The following is a 15,904-nucleotide window of genomic DNA, read 5'->3' as shown; positions in this document are numbered from 1 at the left end:
GGACCCTCTCATCATCATTCATGGCACAGGGGAGGGTCCCTGCTCTCAGAAAAAAGAAATAAGAGATGACCTCACAGGCACGAACACGCGCGCACACACAGAGCGTCTGCGCCGATACCGCGCCTTGGCTCAGGAGTTGGGGGGGGGGGGTGGCTATACTGAGATGATTGTTGAATGGAGCGGAGATTGTCCAGCGTGAGAAGCGCAGAACCTTCGGATGGGGTGTCCACGAGGGCTCCCATAAATACCAGCGCCGAGAGGCGTGCTGGTGGCGCCCGTCTGGTTGCCACAGTGACACTCGCGCAGGCCGGCGACCTGTCAATGCCGATCTGCGTTTCCGGTCACTTCCGTGACGGTCTGCTCACGGGTGAAAAACTTTGTAAAGATACACCCTGCCCCCCCACCACTCCGACCACCAGACGAGCAGAAGCACTGGAAGGTTTGGCGTGCAGGGTATGTCCAGCCCATAATACAGACGGCACTTTCTGTCACATTGTGCTTGTCAAATATAATTTTAATTGCCGAGGAGAAGAGAGCTGCCTCAAGGTTGCAACAACATTGAGAGAATGTTGTGACTTTGATCTATATGTCCCTGATGTGTCCTCAGCCACTGACGGCACGTGTTGACAAAGTGTGGATATTTTCATTTAGGGGTTGGGAAGTCCCTTGGGTGGGGAGGGGGAAGGGGGGGGTTGGGGGTGACTGAGAACACACTCATCTCTCAGCTGCTAAGATATTTTAAGTTCTACAGCAATATAGAAGTGGGAAAGTGGAGCCCTCTAGTGACTGTACCTGGCACTGTGCCCCCAGCCCCAATGACGACTTGTTATGCAAATATAATGAGACGTCATGTGACTTGGGGTGAAGGCAGCAGGAACACAGCGACAGCCTGCTGTGTGCGCTCCCCCCACGGACACGTGAAATAGGCTGCTAATTATGACCTGTATTATCTGCTCACATGCTGATTTTCTGTTTTTTCGGCAGTGTGCATGCTGAGGATATGAGAATCCATCTCCAGCCCGTCCGCGAAAGATGCAAAGCGACGATAAATTCGAAACGTAGACCGAATGAATATGACGTACATTTAATTTGCTTCAGCTATCGGCTGGGAATGGAAAGGATATGAATTTATTTTACATAAACGTGACATGACTGTTTCAGGGCCCTATATCCAAATCCAAAGGCAGCTTCTACAACACGCTTTGCAGAATAATGGACCATTTGGCCGCAGGGTTTGAATTCTAATGAGAGTAAAAAAAAAAACCTAATGAGATACAATTAGGTCGTTTAAGTCCCTTTTTTGCTAAAAATCTGTCTTCTTGGATGCAGCCCTGTGGTTTCAAGTGCCAAGGTTCGGACAGTGTCCCGCTCTGTGGAGGCAGACAGAAATATTTTGAATGGTTAGGTGCTGGTTGGGGGGGTCAGGGGCGGGGGCCCATGATACACCGATCAGATTTGAATAAATTAGCTTTTTCTACCTTTAATGATCAAAATGATATAATTCAGAACAAAAATAGCCAAAGCTTACTACTCTATTGACTGAACCCCACATATGTCAGTGAGCCCGGCGATATACGATAGAGCTCACTCTTTGTAGTGCTACTGGGGTCATCCTGTCCCCATTGCCATTAATTATACTCATTGCCAGCCAGTGGACTCACCCCCCCCATTCCCCCCCCCCCCCCCCCCCCCCCCCCCCCCCCCCATCCACATCACAAGGCCATTTTGTGTTAAAAGAGTGCAGGCAGCAGCTTTAATTCAACTGGAGTGGACTGCGATTTATTGACTGGTCCAGTTTCGTGTCAGTTATCCCGACCCGGCTGGGTCTGTGATTCGTCTGCTTCAGCCTCTAATGGCTCAGTGACCTACTGAGTCTGTAGAGTCCTCACAGATATCGTCATCTGGCCAAAACTCTTATCGCACTGCTTTCCCGTTTCCTTGGTGACCATGACACGTGACACATCGACATATTGCTTTATTTTATAGACCTCACCTGCATCAGCCAGGCGTGAGGGTCGCCCGTCTCGCGTGTGAGGCCGTGTGAGGCCGTGTCGCCCCGCCTGACTGACTGTGGCCATCATTAGCTTGAGAGACTGTGCTGGTGTCCTGAGCTCATTCTGATGTTCAGAGCTGGCCTCACTGAACACAGTTGGGAGAAACGTTTGGAGCAGAAACCGATGGAGACACAGCCCTCCGAGGGCAGAGAACCGTGCCTTAAAGCCCCCCACCCCAGCCCCGAAGGCATCACCTACTATGAACAGCACCACTAGGCGGGGGGGTGGCTGTTTTGACCCATCTTTGGGCCTCCCCCGATTTCGACAGCCTTCTCCATCCCTATACTACACTTTGCAAAAACGTCCAGTGCAGTTAACCTAAATCGTGCCCGTCCCCCGTTGGAGACCGGACTAATCAGTAAATTAGCCCCTCTTTCTCCCCCAGCCCACCCCCCCCCCCCCCCCACCGTTCACTTCCACTAGCCTTGATTAAATGCCATTAGCACGCCGCTGCTATTCCTGATGCTACATGGGGAAAATGCAGCAGGAGCTGCTGCCAACCAGAGCAGAACTAAACAGTTTGTGCCCAGGCAGCCCCCTCCCGGCCCGCGCTCCCCCCAAACTCCCATCCCCCACATAGATCTACAGCATCCTCTCTGTTACTGTGTATATCAGCACACCGCCTGCTTGCCAGTATCACTCTCATTAGTTTGAACTTAAATTCTAATTACTAGCCAGTATCATTAGCTTAATTACAGTTGTCTGGCATTAAATAAAGAACCTCAGCATAAGCTCTTCGAGGACAGAACAACTATCCATCCATCCATCCATCCATCCATTCACCATAAGGCATAGGAGACAGTTTCATATTGGGAGAAGGGCCATGCAAATGTATGTATGTCTGTCTGTCTGTCTGTCTATTGTAATGTAACGTGATGATCAATGTACCATTTCCGTCTCACTCATTACACTCACAGAGCTGGTGTATTATGGGGAACAGCGTGAATCTTGGTTACTTTGCCCGCTGTCGATTAAAGATTAAGTGACCACAAACGGAAACTAGCCATTTCATCACACGATAGATTAGGGTTTCTTCAAGATGCCAGGCTTATCGCCATTCATATAATAAATATCCATCATGTAGGGTGGGATGATTGACTCTCCTTTGAATTATCTCCCGTGTTCTAACATGAATTCATCTGAATGCCGTGGAACGGTTTCACTCCAATTCTGGTGAGTGGTTGGGCTAAAGGTCTTCTGACCGCTCAGATATGCAGGACGAGCTTAACACCAGCATACCACCGGAAAACAGAGAGAGAGACAGGATGGATAGCCAGGCACGTCTGAGCACTGCTGGCTGCCCACACTGGGGGGGATAATCCTCTTGAACTTCAGCTTTACTTGAGGTGCACAGATAAAGGCATACCACGAGAATGTAAATGAGGGACTAAATACAAGTGGGCTTCGGGGATTAAAATGATCCATTGAAGTCTCTCTGAATGATGTCCGTTTGGCCAACAAGACGAAGCAGGGAGGGCGGATGAAGACAGAGACGTGGCAGGCTTATGTTATTTCTAATTGTCTGCCATCTGCTGATGGGAAGCGGAATACAAGCTTACTGCAGGACCACCCTAAGCGCGTTCTTTGGCACGTCCAGCAGAATATCATGTATGCAATCTTTCCAGATTATGAGTCATATTTTTGTTATGATCACAAGTTGCTGTCGAGCCAAATTGGTCATCTCATCTTCAGAAATGTGAACCTGACTGTATAATAATGTGAATGGAGGCTGCTGGTATCGTTAAGAAGGTTATAGCGATCAGAGGTGGAGATTCCAGGTCCAGAGAGTACAAATCCAGACCAGACCAACCAGTTGAGTAGAAAGAGTCACAGTCACAGAGTACTGGTTGGTTGAAACAAAATATTGGTCTGGATTTATACTCTTTGGACCTCAAATTTCCCCCTTTGATAAATGGATGATGGATACATACATATATATATATATATATATATATATATATATATATATATATATATATATATATATATTTTTTTTTTTTTTTTTTTTAACTGAAACGGGTACCTTTCTCAAAGGTATAGCAGAAAAATACCAATCTGGTACTAGAAGTTCATCATTCCAGATCCCTGGCAGTTTTGGTGGAAAGTCCAGGACAGACCACATCTAAGAGAAAAATCACTGAAGGAAAAGAACAACAGTGAGAGAGACAGAGGGAGAGAGAGAGTAATAGAGAGAGAGAGAGAGAGAGAGAGAGAGAGAGAGAGAGAGAGAGACATGAGCCCCACACGCAGGTGAGGAAGTGATGGCAGGTTTGGCAGACGGAGTCTCTATAAGATCCCGGGAATCCTGTGGGTCACGCAGGTCCGTGCGCATCAGCAGCCAATAGTCCGTTTCCTCTTGTCTGGTGCCAGCCTGCAGGGGGAGCCCTCTGGCCACACAGTCCATTTCCCTGGTACCACAGAGAGGGACTCTTCACCAAATTTTCAGCCCACGTTCTTTTCAGTACATTTCAGGACAAGACAAAAAATAAATAAAGATCAGACTGCCAGTATTTAACCGGAACTCGGTGAGAATACAGGGAATTGATTAAACAAAGAGATTATCAGAGCAATACTGCAAACCATAAATTCCACACATATGTATTAGGACTATGTGAATTACCATGGGTGAGGGACCTGGTAACCCCAATGTCAGTGAATTAAGGGTTAGCTGGTTCTTTGTGCGTTCCGCCTGATTAGCACAGCGTGGCTATGTCGCGGCAGCAAGCCCCCCCCGGCCCTCTCCGTCTGTCAGGCTGCCCCACCAACTGCCATACGCCACAGGTCTGCCGGCTGGTCTCTCCGAGAGGGAGGCTTACGTTTGCGTTTCACATTTGATTCCTGAGGTTCGACTACGAAGCAGATAAATTTAAATCTGCCGGTCTGAGCTGGCCTCCCTGAACACAGTTGGGAGAAACGCATAGAAAACATTTATCCGACGGACTGATCCAGACGAAGGGATCGAGGCTCAGAGAGCAGGAACGTAAATGCCAATATCCCATCAGCTTTAACGATGGCCTCATCAGGAAGTTCACAACCCTCCACAGACCCTCCCAGGGTGCAGCTTGATGCCTGTGTCGACACACAGTGTCCTGTCCCCTTTCTGAAATGACCCCTAATGCAGCAGGATGCCATTTACTCTCAAGTTAAGTGAGGAAAACAGACCGACGTCGACACTACAGAAAGCACAAAGGCTGGAAGCTCTATGAATTTCCTGAGGCTGAGGGAAACATACCGATTTGCAGGGGCTGACCCATCAGAGCCTTTCCAGGTTGTCCTGCTCTTTGTGGGCTTTGGTCCAGATGGCATGAGGCTCCAGCAGCCGGCGTCGGTTGTGTTCCAGGAGACATGGAGGCGGTTGCCCCAGCCCTGGACGGGAGGGTGGGATTAATCGCTAAAGTGAGCGGTCTTTTCTTAGCTGCTGCTCCTCGGTTCGGTGCTGTACTTCAATGCTTTTTATGCTGACGCGTTTCTAATCTTTCACCAAAACGACTGTATGGACCCCAGAAACGACGGAAAATGTCTTTTTGACGCAAACACGTTCTTGTGCAGAGTATCCATGGTGACGGGGCGCATATAGAGAGTTCCTGTATCCTATATGTGCGTTTAGATAGGTTAGATAGGTAGATATGGATGCATAGAACATTCCTGTTTTAATCGTGGTATTAATGAATCGGAGGTGCAGATGCTTTATAGCTTCATTGCTGCCACTTTTCAAAGGGGCCAGCAGGCGCTGGTTGTATATAGAGTCTCTGCTACTGTAACAGCCAGACATAATTCCCATCATTAGGTTCTATACGTGTCATGCAGCTCTCTAAATTTTACTGCCTTGTTTATCCTCTTACACAAATTTATTGATCATATAAAGGAGCTGGAAGAAACGCAGCCTGTTTACATGAATTACTGTTAACAGTGAAGCAGAGTCGCAGAACCCTGAGGGGCGGGGGGGTTGGTCCCCATATGTGAAACATGCCAACCCACACACACACACACACACACACACACATATATACATACACATATATATACTGTATATATATCTCACAAATATTTACATTTTTAATAGTATAGAGATTATATATTTCATATATTATACACTATGCCCGGGGCGGCATGGTGATGCAGTGGTTAGCACTGTTACCTCACACCTCTGGGACCCAGGTGCGAGTCTCTGCCTGGGTCACATGTGTGTGGAGTTTGCATGTTCTCCCCATGTCGTCGTGGGGTTTCCTCCAGGTACTCCGGTTTCCCCCCACAGTCCAAAAACATGCTGAGGCTAATTGGAGTTGCTAAATTGTCCGTAGGTGTGCATGTTTGAGTGAATGGTGTGTGAGTGTGCCCTGCGATGGGCTGGCCCCCCATCCTGGGTTGTTCCCTGCCTCATGCCCATTGCTTCCGGGATAGGCTCCGGACCCCCCGTGACCCAGTAGGATAAGCGGTTTGGAAGAAGGATGGATGGTTAGTTATACAGAGCTAACTAACTCACTGATAATTAAGCTCCTCATAGCGGGTACCGCCACTTCTAAAGCATATTACATATTACATTTAATCAAAATCTTTTAAATTAACCAAATAAACATCTGTCATCCAGCTCATTACCAAGCATACTTTGAACACACATTTAAACATACAAATGGCTCAATTTTATTGCCCTAAAAGTCGAACCAGCCAGGGCCCATATCCTGCGTTTTCAAACACGAGACACGAAAAGACACACAACAGGTTACAAACACAAGCAGGACCCTGATAAAAGGGCTGCCCTCCTCTGGTCTGGAAGCATAAATTTGAGGTGAAAACCACATTATTTTTTTAAAAGGTTTAACTCACTATTCGGCATTAATAAACTGCATTTTGCAGATGGAAAGGCATTAGAAACTATGCATCCCCCAGTTATAGCCGGTGCAGATATATTTAAGCGGGTCGCCCTATCGTGAAGTTTTATGCCAATACACCGATGCGGATCAGGGAATCTTACCATCCCTAGTGTATCCCTTCCCTATGTGCCTGCCCCTTATCTAGGGGTGTAGGACTGACCCAGTTCCTGCCCGTCTCCCCCCAGCGCTGGTCCATCTGCCATAGGCACTCTAATCCAGCCTTGTTAAGGCAACCTGACCCCCACCCCCAAACCCACACTAGCATCTCTGAGTGGTATCAAAAACTCCAATAAAGAGGTCAGTCAGTTTTTGGGCCAGTAGGCTTCACACGGTTCCTGCCTGATCTGCCTAATCTAATCCTGAGGTGCCCTTTCCTGACCAACCTGATCCGATCCTGCCCATTCCTGCCTGATCTGATCCTGTCCTGCCCATTCCTGCCCGTTCCTACTAAACCTTCCTGATCTGATCCTGCTTGTCCATTGCTGCTTAACTCGCCCAACCTGATCCTGTCCTGCCCATTCCTGCCTGATCTGATCCTACCTGTCCATTCCTGCCCGATCTGCCTGATCCTGCCCTGCCCGTTCCTGCCTGGTCTGATCCTGTCCTGCCCATTCCTGCCTGATCTGATCCTGTCCTGCCCATTCCAGCCCGACCTGCCTGATCCTGCCCGTTCCTGCCTGATCTGATCCTGCCCGTTCCTACTATACCTGCCTGACCTGATCCTGCTTGTCCATTCCTGCTTAACTCGCCCAACCTGATCCTGTCCTGCCCATTCCTGCCTGATCTGATCCTGTCCTGCCCATTCCTGCCTGATCTGATCCTGCCCTGCCCGTTCCTACTCAACCTGCCTGACCTGATCCTGCTTGCCCATTCCTGCTTAACTCGCCCAACCTGTTCCTGCCCTGCCCGTACCTGTCCGACCAGACCCTGCTCGCCCTTTCTACCCGGTGCTCCCGGTCTTGTGACTCTTTGTAGGACTAATTCTCCTGGCTTCTGACCCTCTTAGCACAGTTTCCCGGTTTACGATTCTTGCCCCACAATTTGCATCCTGTTTTCTTGGCTTCATTAATAAACCTCGCAGTCTCCTGCACCTGGGTCTGCTATGTCCCCTGGCCTCATTTCGTTATACCCAAGCTCTAACCCTAATATGAACCCTAACCTGGATTGTCCAGGTCCAGGAGGTAGGCCCACAGTGATATACCTAATGGTGCCAACAAAGCCGCAGGATGATCTCTCTCTGTCGCCATGTAACGGAGGGGCTGATGCTTTTTCTCTGACTGGGGAATTAGCCATGGCAGCACCACTGTGCTGTTACAAGCCCCGTACAGGAGTACTTAGGATAGAGAAGCCAGACTAGTTACACATCTGAGGATCAGAGAGCTGGTATGGCCAGTAAAGGGCAGCACGCGGCAAGTTCACGGTTCGGTACAAACCTGGGATCTGGGTTCACAGTTCACTGCAGGGCTATGTTTAAGTCTAGTTTAGTCCAGAAATCTGAGCTTTATTTTGCCACACAGGATGATTCCGTAATACCTGGCACAAAAAAGGGGAAAAATGATCATTTTTAAGGTGAAAATCGTACAGTAAATTGCTTATAAGTCGGTAGGTGAATGCGATATTTTAGCCTTTTCCGTCCATCTCGGCTGCTCACCTCTACATCACATTGGCGGACAGTGCAGAAGGCATGGAATTCATTTTTCCTACTCTTTAAAATAAACCTGTGATTCTTTGGACTACTTTGATTTGTAAGACATTTTAAGTTTAGTTATTTTGAAAGAGACCGCCCAGTGCAAATAAAATCATGTCAGTCGCGGAGGTACCGTGCCTAATTTGCCTCTGCTCATGAACGGCATGGGGCATCTCTCTCATACCTCTTTCACGCCCAGCCCTGGCCGGAAGCTGGTGCTGGTGCTGGTGCTCGGCTGGAGCCTGGAGCTCACATCGGTCCCACCAAAAACCGTCTTGCATTGACATCGCACTTAGTGCCGAAAGGGTAGAACGATGACGTCACTGTGTACGTGTCGCTGTGGGAGGGGCACTGTTTCGGAAGTTAAGACAAAAATGGGAAACCGTGCGAGACACCATGAAGGCAAGACTTCTTTTAATTTACTGAAAAAAGCTTACATTATTTTTTAGCTTTATTTGTTACTGTTCCCAGCACAGTTCATTCAAAAATTCTGAGTGTCCCCGCGAGCCATTTCAATACATCTACCAACGACTTGCCAACGACGGAAATGTCTCGGGAAATGTGTTTCTATTTCGATAGATTAAACAGCGACATCTGGTGGATTTCCGATGTTATAGCAGGCAGCCTGGATGAGGACCACCAGCCGGACCAGGTTGAATTAAGATTGAATGGATACTATTACAAATGTACATGTTAATATCAATTTCAATGTTATCCAAAATGTAGGCTAACCAAACTGCAGACATTATGTATATTAAATTTATGCCTCACAAAAATATTTTCACTTCAGCGGCACTGTGTGTGAGAACTAGTTGAAATAAGAATTTTTTTGTGGGGATCAGTGAGGAAATAAAGACAAACGTGCTTGCAGCCGGGCAATGGGAATGCTTTTGAGCGAACTGAGCGAGGGGGTGCAAACTTGTTGCCGTCTCTTGTCGCCTACAGCCATTATGCCTGACACTTAAATACACAAATAAATAAAGGCTACGAGAACGTGAATTAATTAAAATGATAACACAATGCAAAAAATCTGGGTCTGCCAACTTATTTGCAAATGATATTCACTTTATGGGAAGATGTGGTTTCAAAACCTCACCAAACAGATAATACATATATATGTAGACACGCAGGTTTACTTGGCTTTATCCCTCTTCTCCTGCTTGTACCACTTGATGCATACAGTATGTGATGTGGAAGATGTGCTCTTTTGTAGGAGGCCTTACACTGAAGACAGCTGATATCTCCATACTGGGGACTAATACTTAAAAAGTAGGTAAATGCTGTGGTTTCTGGTTTTGTTGAGCCAAAATAGGAAGGAAACGGTACCAGTGAGTGTCTGGTTACGGGTACAGAAGTAGAGGAGAACGTGGGAAAGGACCGGAGGCACACGTCTGCATGAACCTACATTATGGTATCAGCTCAGAGGACTGCTTGCCGAAATCGACTCTGAGCTGACAGCCAGACGGAACAGACAGCAAAACCAACCTGAATGGCAGCAGGTCTCATCAGCCATGTTCCCGTATCTAATGCATAGCCGCACTGGATGGGTACTGGCTGTCATAGCAACAATGGGCAGACCGTCTTCTTATTAATCTCCTTGGGTTTTCAATGAGATCTTGCACAAGCAGGGTTGGGCTTCCTTTTAAGGTTAGGGTTAGGGTTAACTCTAACTCTAGCATTAACCATAAATCTCTTAAATCTTATCCTAGCTGTAGCCCTGAAATCCAACACTACCGTAGCTAATGCATGTTTTATTCATGGTATAAAGGTTAAAATGCTGGGTAATTTCTGGTCACAACTGCATAAATGCAGTAACAATAATACAGTACCATTACAGTAAATGTAATAATTGCACTATTACACCACTATGACAAGAAATTGACGTCTCACTCTCAGCTAGGCGAATGATGTCCCCTCTAGGATTTAGCAAATTCTGGGCACATCTGTACAGTACCGATACCTGGTCAGAAACGACCGTGATACCCTACAGAAAAATAAAAAAAAGCTTTAGCAAAGATTCACAATAAATGTGCGCAAATCAAATTTGACAATATAGTTGCAGACGGAAGGTTTCCCTAGATACATATGAAATAAGCAAGACACATATGAAATACACTTGGTTTTAGTGTCCATTTTTATAATCATTCTCCAATACAGACATGTCTGTCATAAAATTTCATTGAGATAATTGGCTTAATTTGATTGTGAAAGCACAAACATCTTTTGCTGCTTTTTTAATTAGCCAACATACCATCTTGAAAATGTTTCAATAAAAATATCCTGCATGACTACCAAATTACCACTAGGTGACACTAAAGACTGCTGGCTAATCTTCCATTCATGCTGACAGGCTTACTATACTATACTCAGGTATGCTATGGTGTCATGTACATTTACATGGAAAATTGTATTTAAAATATAACAATAATAATAATATTGCAACAGTTTATGTGGCTCAGTGGATGACACTTGCCTCGCCTTCAGAATCTATGTGTGTGTGTGGAGTGCTTGTTCTCTTTGTGATGTATGGCATGTCTGTGGAAATACATAGGTCCTTCTGCAATCCAAAGACTAACTGGTATCTCTAATTTGCCCATAGAATGTGTGTGGGTTCCCTACCATACCTGGTACAGGTGCGCTGGGAGCTGAGAGGGAGCAAAAATGTGGACTGTCTGGGGGGGGGAGCTGGGAGGGAGCAAAAATGTGGACTGTCTGGGGGGGGGAGCTGGGAGGGAGCAAAAATGTGGACTGTCTGGGGGGGAGCTGGGAGGGAGCAAAAATGTGGACTGTCTGGGGGGAGCTAGGAGGGAGCAAAAATGTGGACTGTCTGGGGGTCCCCGAGGACTGGGTGCAGAAACACTGCCCATTGCCACCTGGAATAGGGTCAGTGCCCTTCAAGGCCTTAACTAGCATTAGCAGGTGAATGTAACAAATTGAACAACATGTGTTATGTAGTATACGCAGTTTCAAAAAATGTTTATATGTAAAAAAATCCATCCATCGACTCATCTTCCAAGTACTTATCCACTGCAGAGTTGCAAAGTGGGGGGGGGGGGCTGGAACCCATTCTAAATAGAGAAAAGTAGAAGGCAGGGGTACTCCCCAGACGGGACGTCGGTACTGACATAATAAATAAAAAAAACATGCTTATGCTCTTTATCACCATTAAGGATGCATTACCGGCAGTGAAAAGCCATTCTGCTTTTAGGAAAACAGTTGATTTCCTTGTTCTTCCTGAGCAAAATATTGCATTAAATGTTTCATTACAGTCCATCCCTGCAACCCTGACCAGGATAAGCGCTTGAAAGACGGATGACTACAGCTGCGTGGTTGTGAGGATTCACTTGGGTTAGTTCACGCTTTTCACTTTCAGCTCAGATCAGCTTTGTCACGCTGCTCATTGGCCGGCTTGACCCTCTGGCTGCACCCTGAGCCCTTCCTCCCATAATGCCGTGCATAACTACTCCGACTAAAAAAATTACTACAGGTTTTTATTGGTTGGGATTCTGAGGTCATCATTTTTTACGACTGTTAGGGAACATTCTATATTTTACATTATTGTTAACAATTAGTGATCATGAAAGTGAAGTATGAAGGTATTATTGTGATAATTTCAGAATAAATAAAGACATGCCAGTGACTGCAGAGGGAACTCTAAAATTAGGGAAATAATTCATTCACACTTCAAAAAATAGCTTTGTGCTGTACATCACATCTTTCTGTAGCGTTTCTGATGAAATATAAAAACAATTATTACACAGATTGGAAGACATTACTACAGCTGTTCCGTTTTTGAAAGGGAGTAGTGATGTTTAATTGGTTTCCACCAAAGCTCTACTAAACTGCTAAAAAACACCAACCATACTAATATCATAAATATGAAACATGCGGCTTGTTTTTCAGATTTTTTTTATTGTATTGCCAAAAACATATTTGGAAACATATCTGTAACAGAGGTAACCATCGCATTTAAACATTATTCTGAATAAAAAGGGAGGGACAGACAAAGAAGTCATGAAAAACGACTAGGCGTGACTGCAGCTCGGAATAGAAGGGCTATTTTTGGGCGGTTTGAAAAGCCAGGACCAGCCCTGCCTTCACTGTCCTCACTCAGTACCGCTCACGGTGGCGGAAAAGGTGGGCAGGTCCTGGCAGGTGTCAAACAGGAGCCCGGCGTGTGCCGACAGCAGCCCGACACCCCTCCCATGACACCCCCTCCCCGTCCTCGTGGTTCCCTCTGACCAGTGGTGGTCAAATTCTTAGCAAAATCATTCCAGAATAGCAGAAGGCTCAGTTAAAATTAGGGATATTAAGACAGGATAAGTTAAGTAGGTGAACTAAGAACAAAGAAAAACACCCTGGCTAGCTGAGAATAAACAGGAGTTACTGCTTTGGAAGGGAAATCGCTGCGTGACAATGGCAAGCAAGTCAAGTATGAAACTTGCTATTTATTTTTTGTAATGCTCATTATCTATGAATTTTAAGGAGTAGTTTTCACAAAGTTTTAAGTGGTTGTTTAGTTTGTCGCTGGAATGGAAAATAGACTGATGCAATGTGAATATATTAAGCACTTTAAATAAATCAAATGTCTTTGTTTCATTTTTTAAATTGTATATTTTATTTATTACATTATCCAGGACATAACTGGGAGGACATTAGATCAATAAAACATTTTCCTGTCAATCATTTGCACCAAAACCATGCTGAGTTTGCTTCTTTTGATGTCATGCACCAGTTGTAACGGCAACAATGTGTCAGATTGTTTTGTTAAATCTTCCCTCACGGTTTGGTTACGATTTCACAGTACATTAGCAGACATCGACAATATGGCTTACGTGCCGTTGTATATGCTAATGTTATGGAGCGTAAGACCTGTAGAATACTTCTTGAATCCCCATAAATATTTCATATTTAAGGAGGCGTAATTTCACCATATGCCTGAACAAGCAAAGCTAATAACACTCCTGACAAACAGACAATGAAGGATAAGGCACAATATATGATTATCAGGCATCTATTCAGCCTGGATACACTGTATATAATCAGCCATTACAGAAAGATAATAATAGAAAAGGGTTGGATTCTATATGCGGCAAGGAGATACACACAATTTTATAATATGCTGAAGATCTTTGATCTTCTACAAGAAGAAAATTTGTGGTTAACTTTTGTCAAATGTTCTGTGTTTCTTTTGACAAAATTCATTTGATCGGATGCAGGAACGACAGTTTACTATCAATATTTAAAGTGCGTACATAGTTTAAAAGGCATTATAGCTACTGCTAATGGTTAGAACAGCTAGAAATTAAAGCTTGAACAATTATTTCCTTCCCAAAGGAAAAAACCTTTGGTTGCGAGCAAATTATTTATTGCTATCTTGTTGCACCCCCCCACCCGAAACAAACAGAAAAAAAACAAACAAAAACATGAAAATGCACATAATTTGTTTAAGAAAACGATGAGTTTTAAAGAAAAACAATCATTTTAGGAGAGAAAAAAATCAGATTTGAATAACTAATTTTCCTCTGTGAAACACCAAATTACACATAATGTGTCACAGGTAGATTTAATATAAGAAAGCATTAACCTCAAAATAAAGCCATTTCTTTGAAGTGATAAATACTCGCAAAAGTATTTCTGCTTGATGTGATGATTGCTGATTGCTCTTCAAACAACATTAGTCAGTTTGCAGCATTAATCAGATTTGGATATTTGATTCCATTACAGTGCAGAGTTCTGCCAAGACAGGGAAATTCCTGATCGCTACCTGGATGCCACCTCAGTCTTTAGAGTTGGATACCTGAATTCCTTTTTTGCTGTAACTCAGCACTGACTAGCTTCATTAGATTAAGCTCCTCGAGAATTACAACTACATAAGTCAGCTTCAAAATGCTACATTCTGTGATTCAGATCTACTTTGGGAACAAATCTTTCACAAACAGAGCACGCACCCTTTGTACAAGCAGGAATAACTTACCAGCATGTGAAGAGCGGATCAAAAATAACTATAGGTGTGTGTGCATAATGTAAATGGTAAGAATAACCGTAAAAATTTACAAACGAACTGCTGGATAGAAAGATTAAGGCAAAGAAAGTAAAAAGCTTAAGATAGCAGTAGATCATCGAGAATCCAACATTGCTTTACATAAATTCTCTGGCTAATCTGCTGAACTTCAGCAGATCTGTTGGATTAGACACTAAAACTGTATTTATTAGCTTAAATGAAGACAGTTTATTGATTTGCTAGAATGTGTACTTCTCCAGTTCAAGCCCTGTAAATATCTCTAAAGGCAGGATACATTTGGGGCTGATTATTCTTTGGATAAACTGTACTTTAGCCTCAATATATATAAAAAATTAAAACATTAACTAATCTGAAATATATGCAGTTGTAAACTTGTAAAAAAAAAACAAAAAATCGTTTATTCTGCATGCTGTGAAATAAAATGTCGAATTAAGCTGATTGTAATTTTCCACAGAATGTCTGTTACTTTTCTGTATACATTACAGGACGTCTACAACACTGTTAGGTACTGTACTTAAAACAGGTGAATTGTGTGCTGTCTAATGTTTAAGCATCCCATTTTCATACAGCAAGCAAGCTAAAAACACTACAACCAAGCCATATACATCACAGTGTTACAAAAGTGTTCAAAAATAAGGCACTAAAAAATTCTTCCAGTTTTTCTGCGAATCTGTAGGTTCTTTTGCCTCAGAGGCCTTGGCTTATCGATGATCTACCCTTCTTATGACATTCTGTCGTTTTTATGTAAACACCCAATAATCTGAATGGCGATGAAAGAGGAAACATTTTAGTTTAATGCAAATGAAAAGGTTCAGCATCCTTGTTTTGTTGGTAGACTAAGGCACGCATCACTGGGAGACCCTCTCGGTAGGTTCACCCAGAATCCTGCTGTTCTTTCTCACACAATGATTGACTTTGCAAAAATAATAAAAAAAGAAGATTCTTGGTCCGCAGACTAAACTGCTCTTTGACTGGAGATTCAGTCGCTATTTACCGTGGAACGTAACAGTCTCTTCACACGCAGTCCTCCATTGTCTTGGGGTCAACAAAGACACACTTTTTGACTCTTCCAGATCACATCTTCTTCCCTTCCTGGGTCTGCGTCTGCTCTGGTGAGCCCGCAGTGGTTATGCATGCCCATGTACTGATATGCTGGACAGGTCGTTCCTTATGATTTCATTGACTGTGGAGGAAAGAGAGAGACGGACGTGTTAATGGTGGCCAACGCGGAGAGGTCAATGCACCTTTGAAGATGAAATACATGCTG

The 15,904-nt window shown here is 44.5% G+C and overlaps 1 protein-coding gene and 1 long non-coding RNA gene across 2 annotated transcripts in view; both read right to left on the bottom strand.

The window, feature by feature from the left end:
- Positions 1-4,064: 4,064 nt before the first annotated feature.
- LOC125719220 (uncharacterized) lies at positions 4,065-9,228 on the bottom strand. The gene is made up of 4 exons (XR_007385040.1): positions 8,797-9,228; positions 8,359-8,458; positions 5,287-5,420; positions 4,065-4,462 (listed from the first exon to the last, which is right to left on the bottom strand). It is a non-coding gene; the product is annotated as an uncharacterized LOC125719220 (long non-coding RNA).
- Positions 9,229-12,504: 3,276 nt separating this feature from the next.
- nfatc1 (nuclear factor of activated T cells 1) overlaps positions 12,505-15,904 on the bottom strand; it is a 53,590-nt gene continuing 50,190 nt past the window's right edge. The window contains exon 9 of the mRNA XM_048993838.1: positions 12,505-15,820. Coding sequence (XP_048849795.1) covers positions 15,765-15,820 — 56 coding nt within the window. The 3' untranslated portion in view covers positions 12,505-15,764. The remainder of the gene's footprint in view (positions 15,821-15,904) is intronic.

Source organism: Brienomyrus brachyistius, chromosome 23, assembly GCF_023856365.1.
Source record: "Brienomyrus brachyistius isolate T26 chromosome 23, BBRACH_0.4, whole genome shotgun sequence".
Taxonomy (NCBI): Eukaryota; Metazoa; Chordata; class Actinopteri; order Osteoglossiformes; family Mormyridae; genus Brienomyrus; species Brienomyrus brachyistius.
This window is presented reverse-complemented; position numbering and strand designations above follow the sequence as displayed.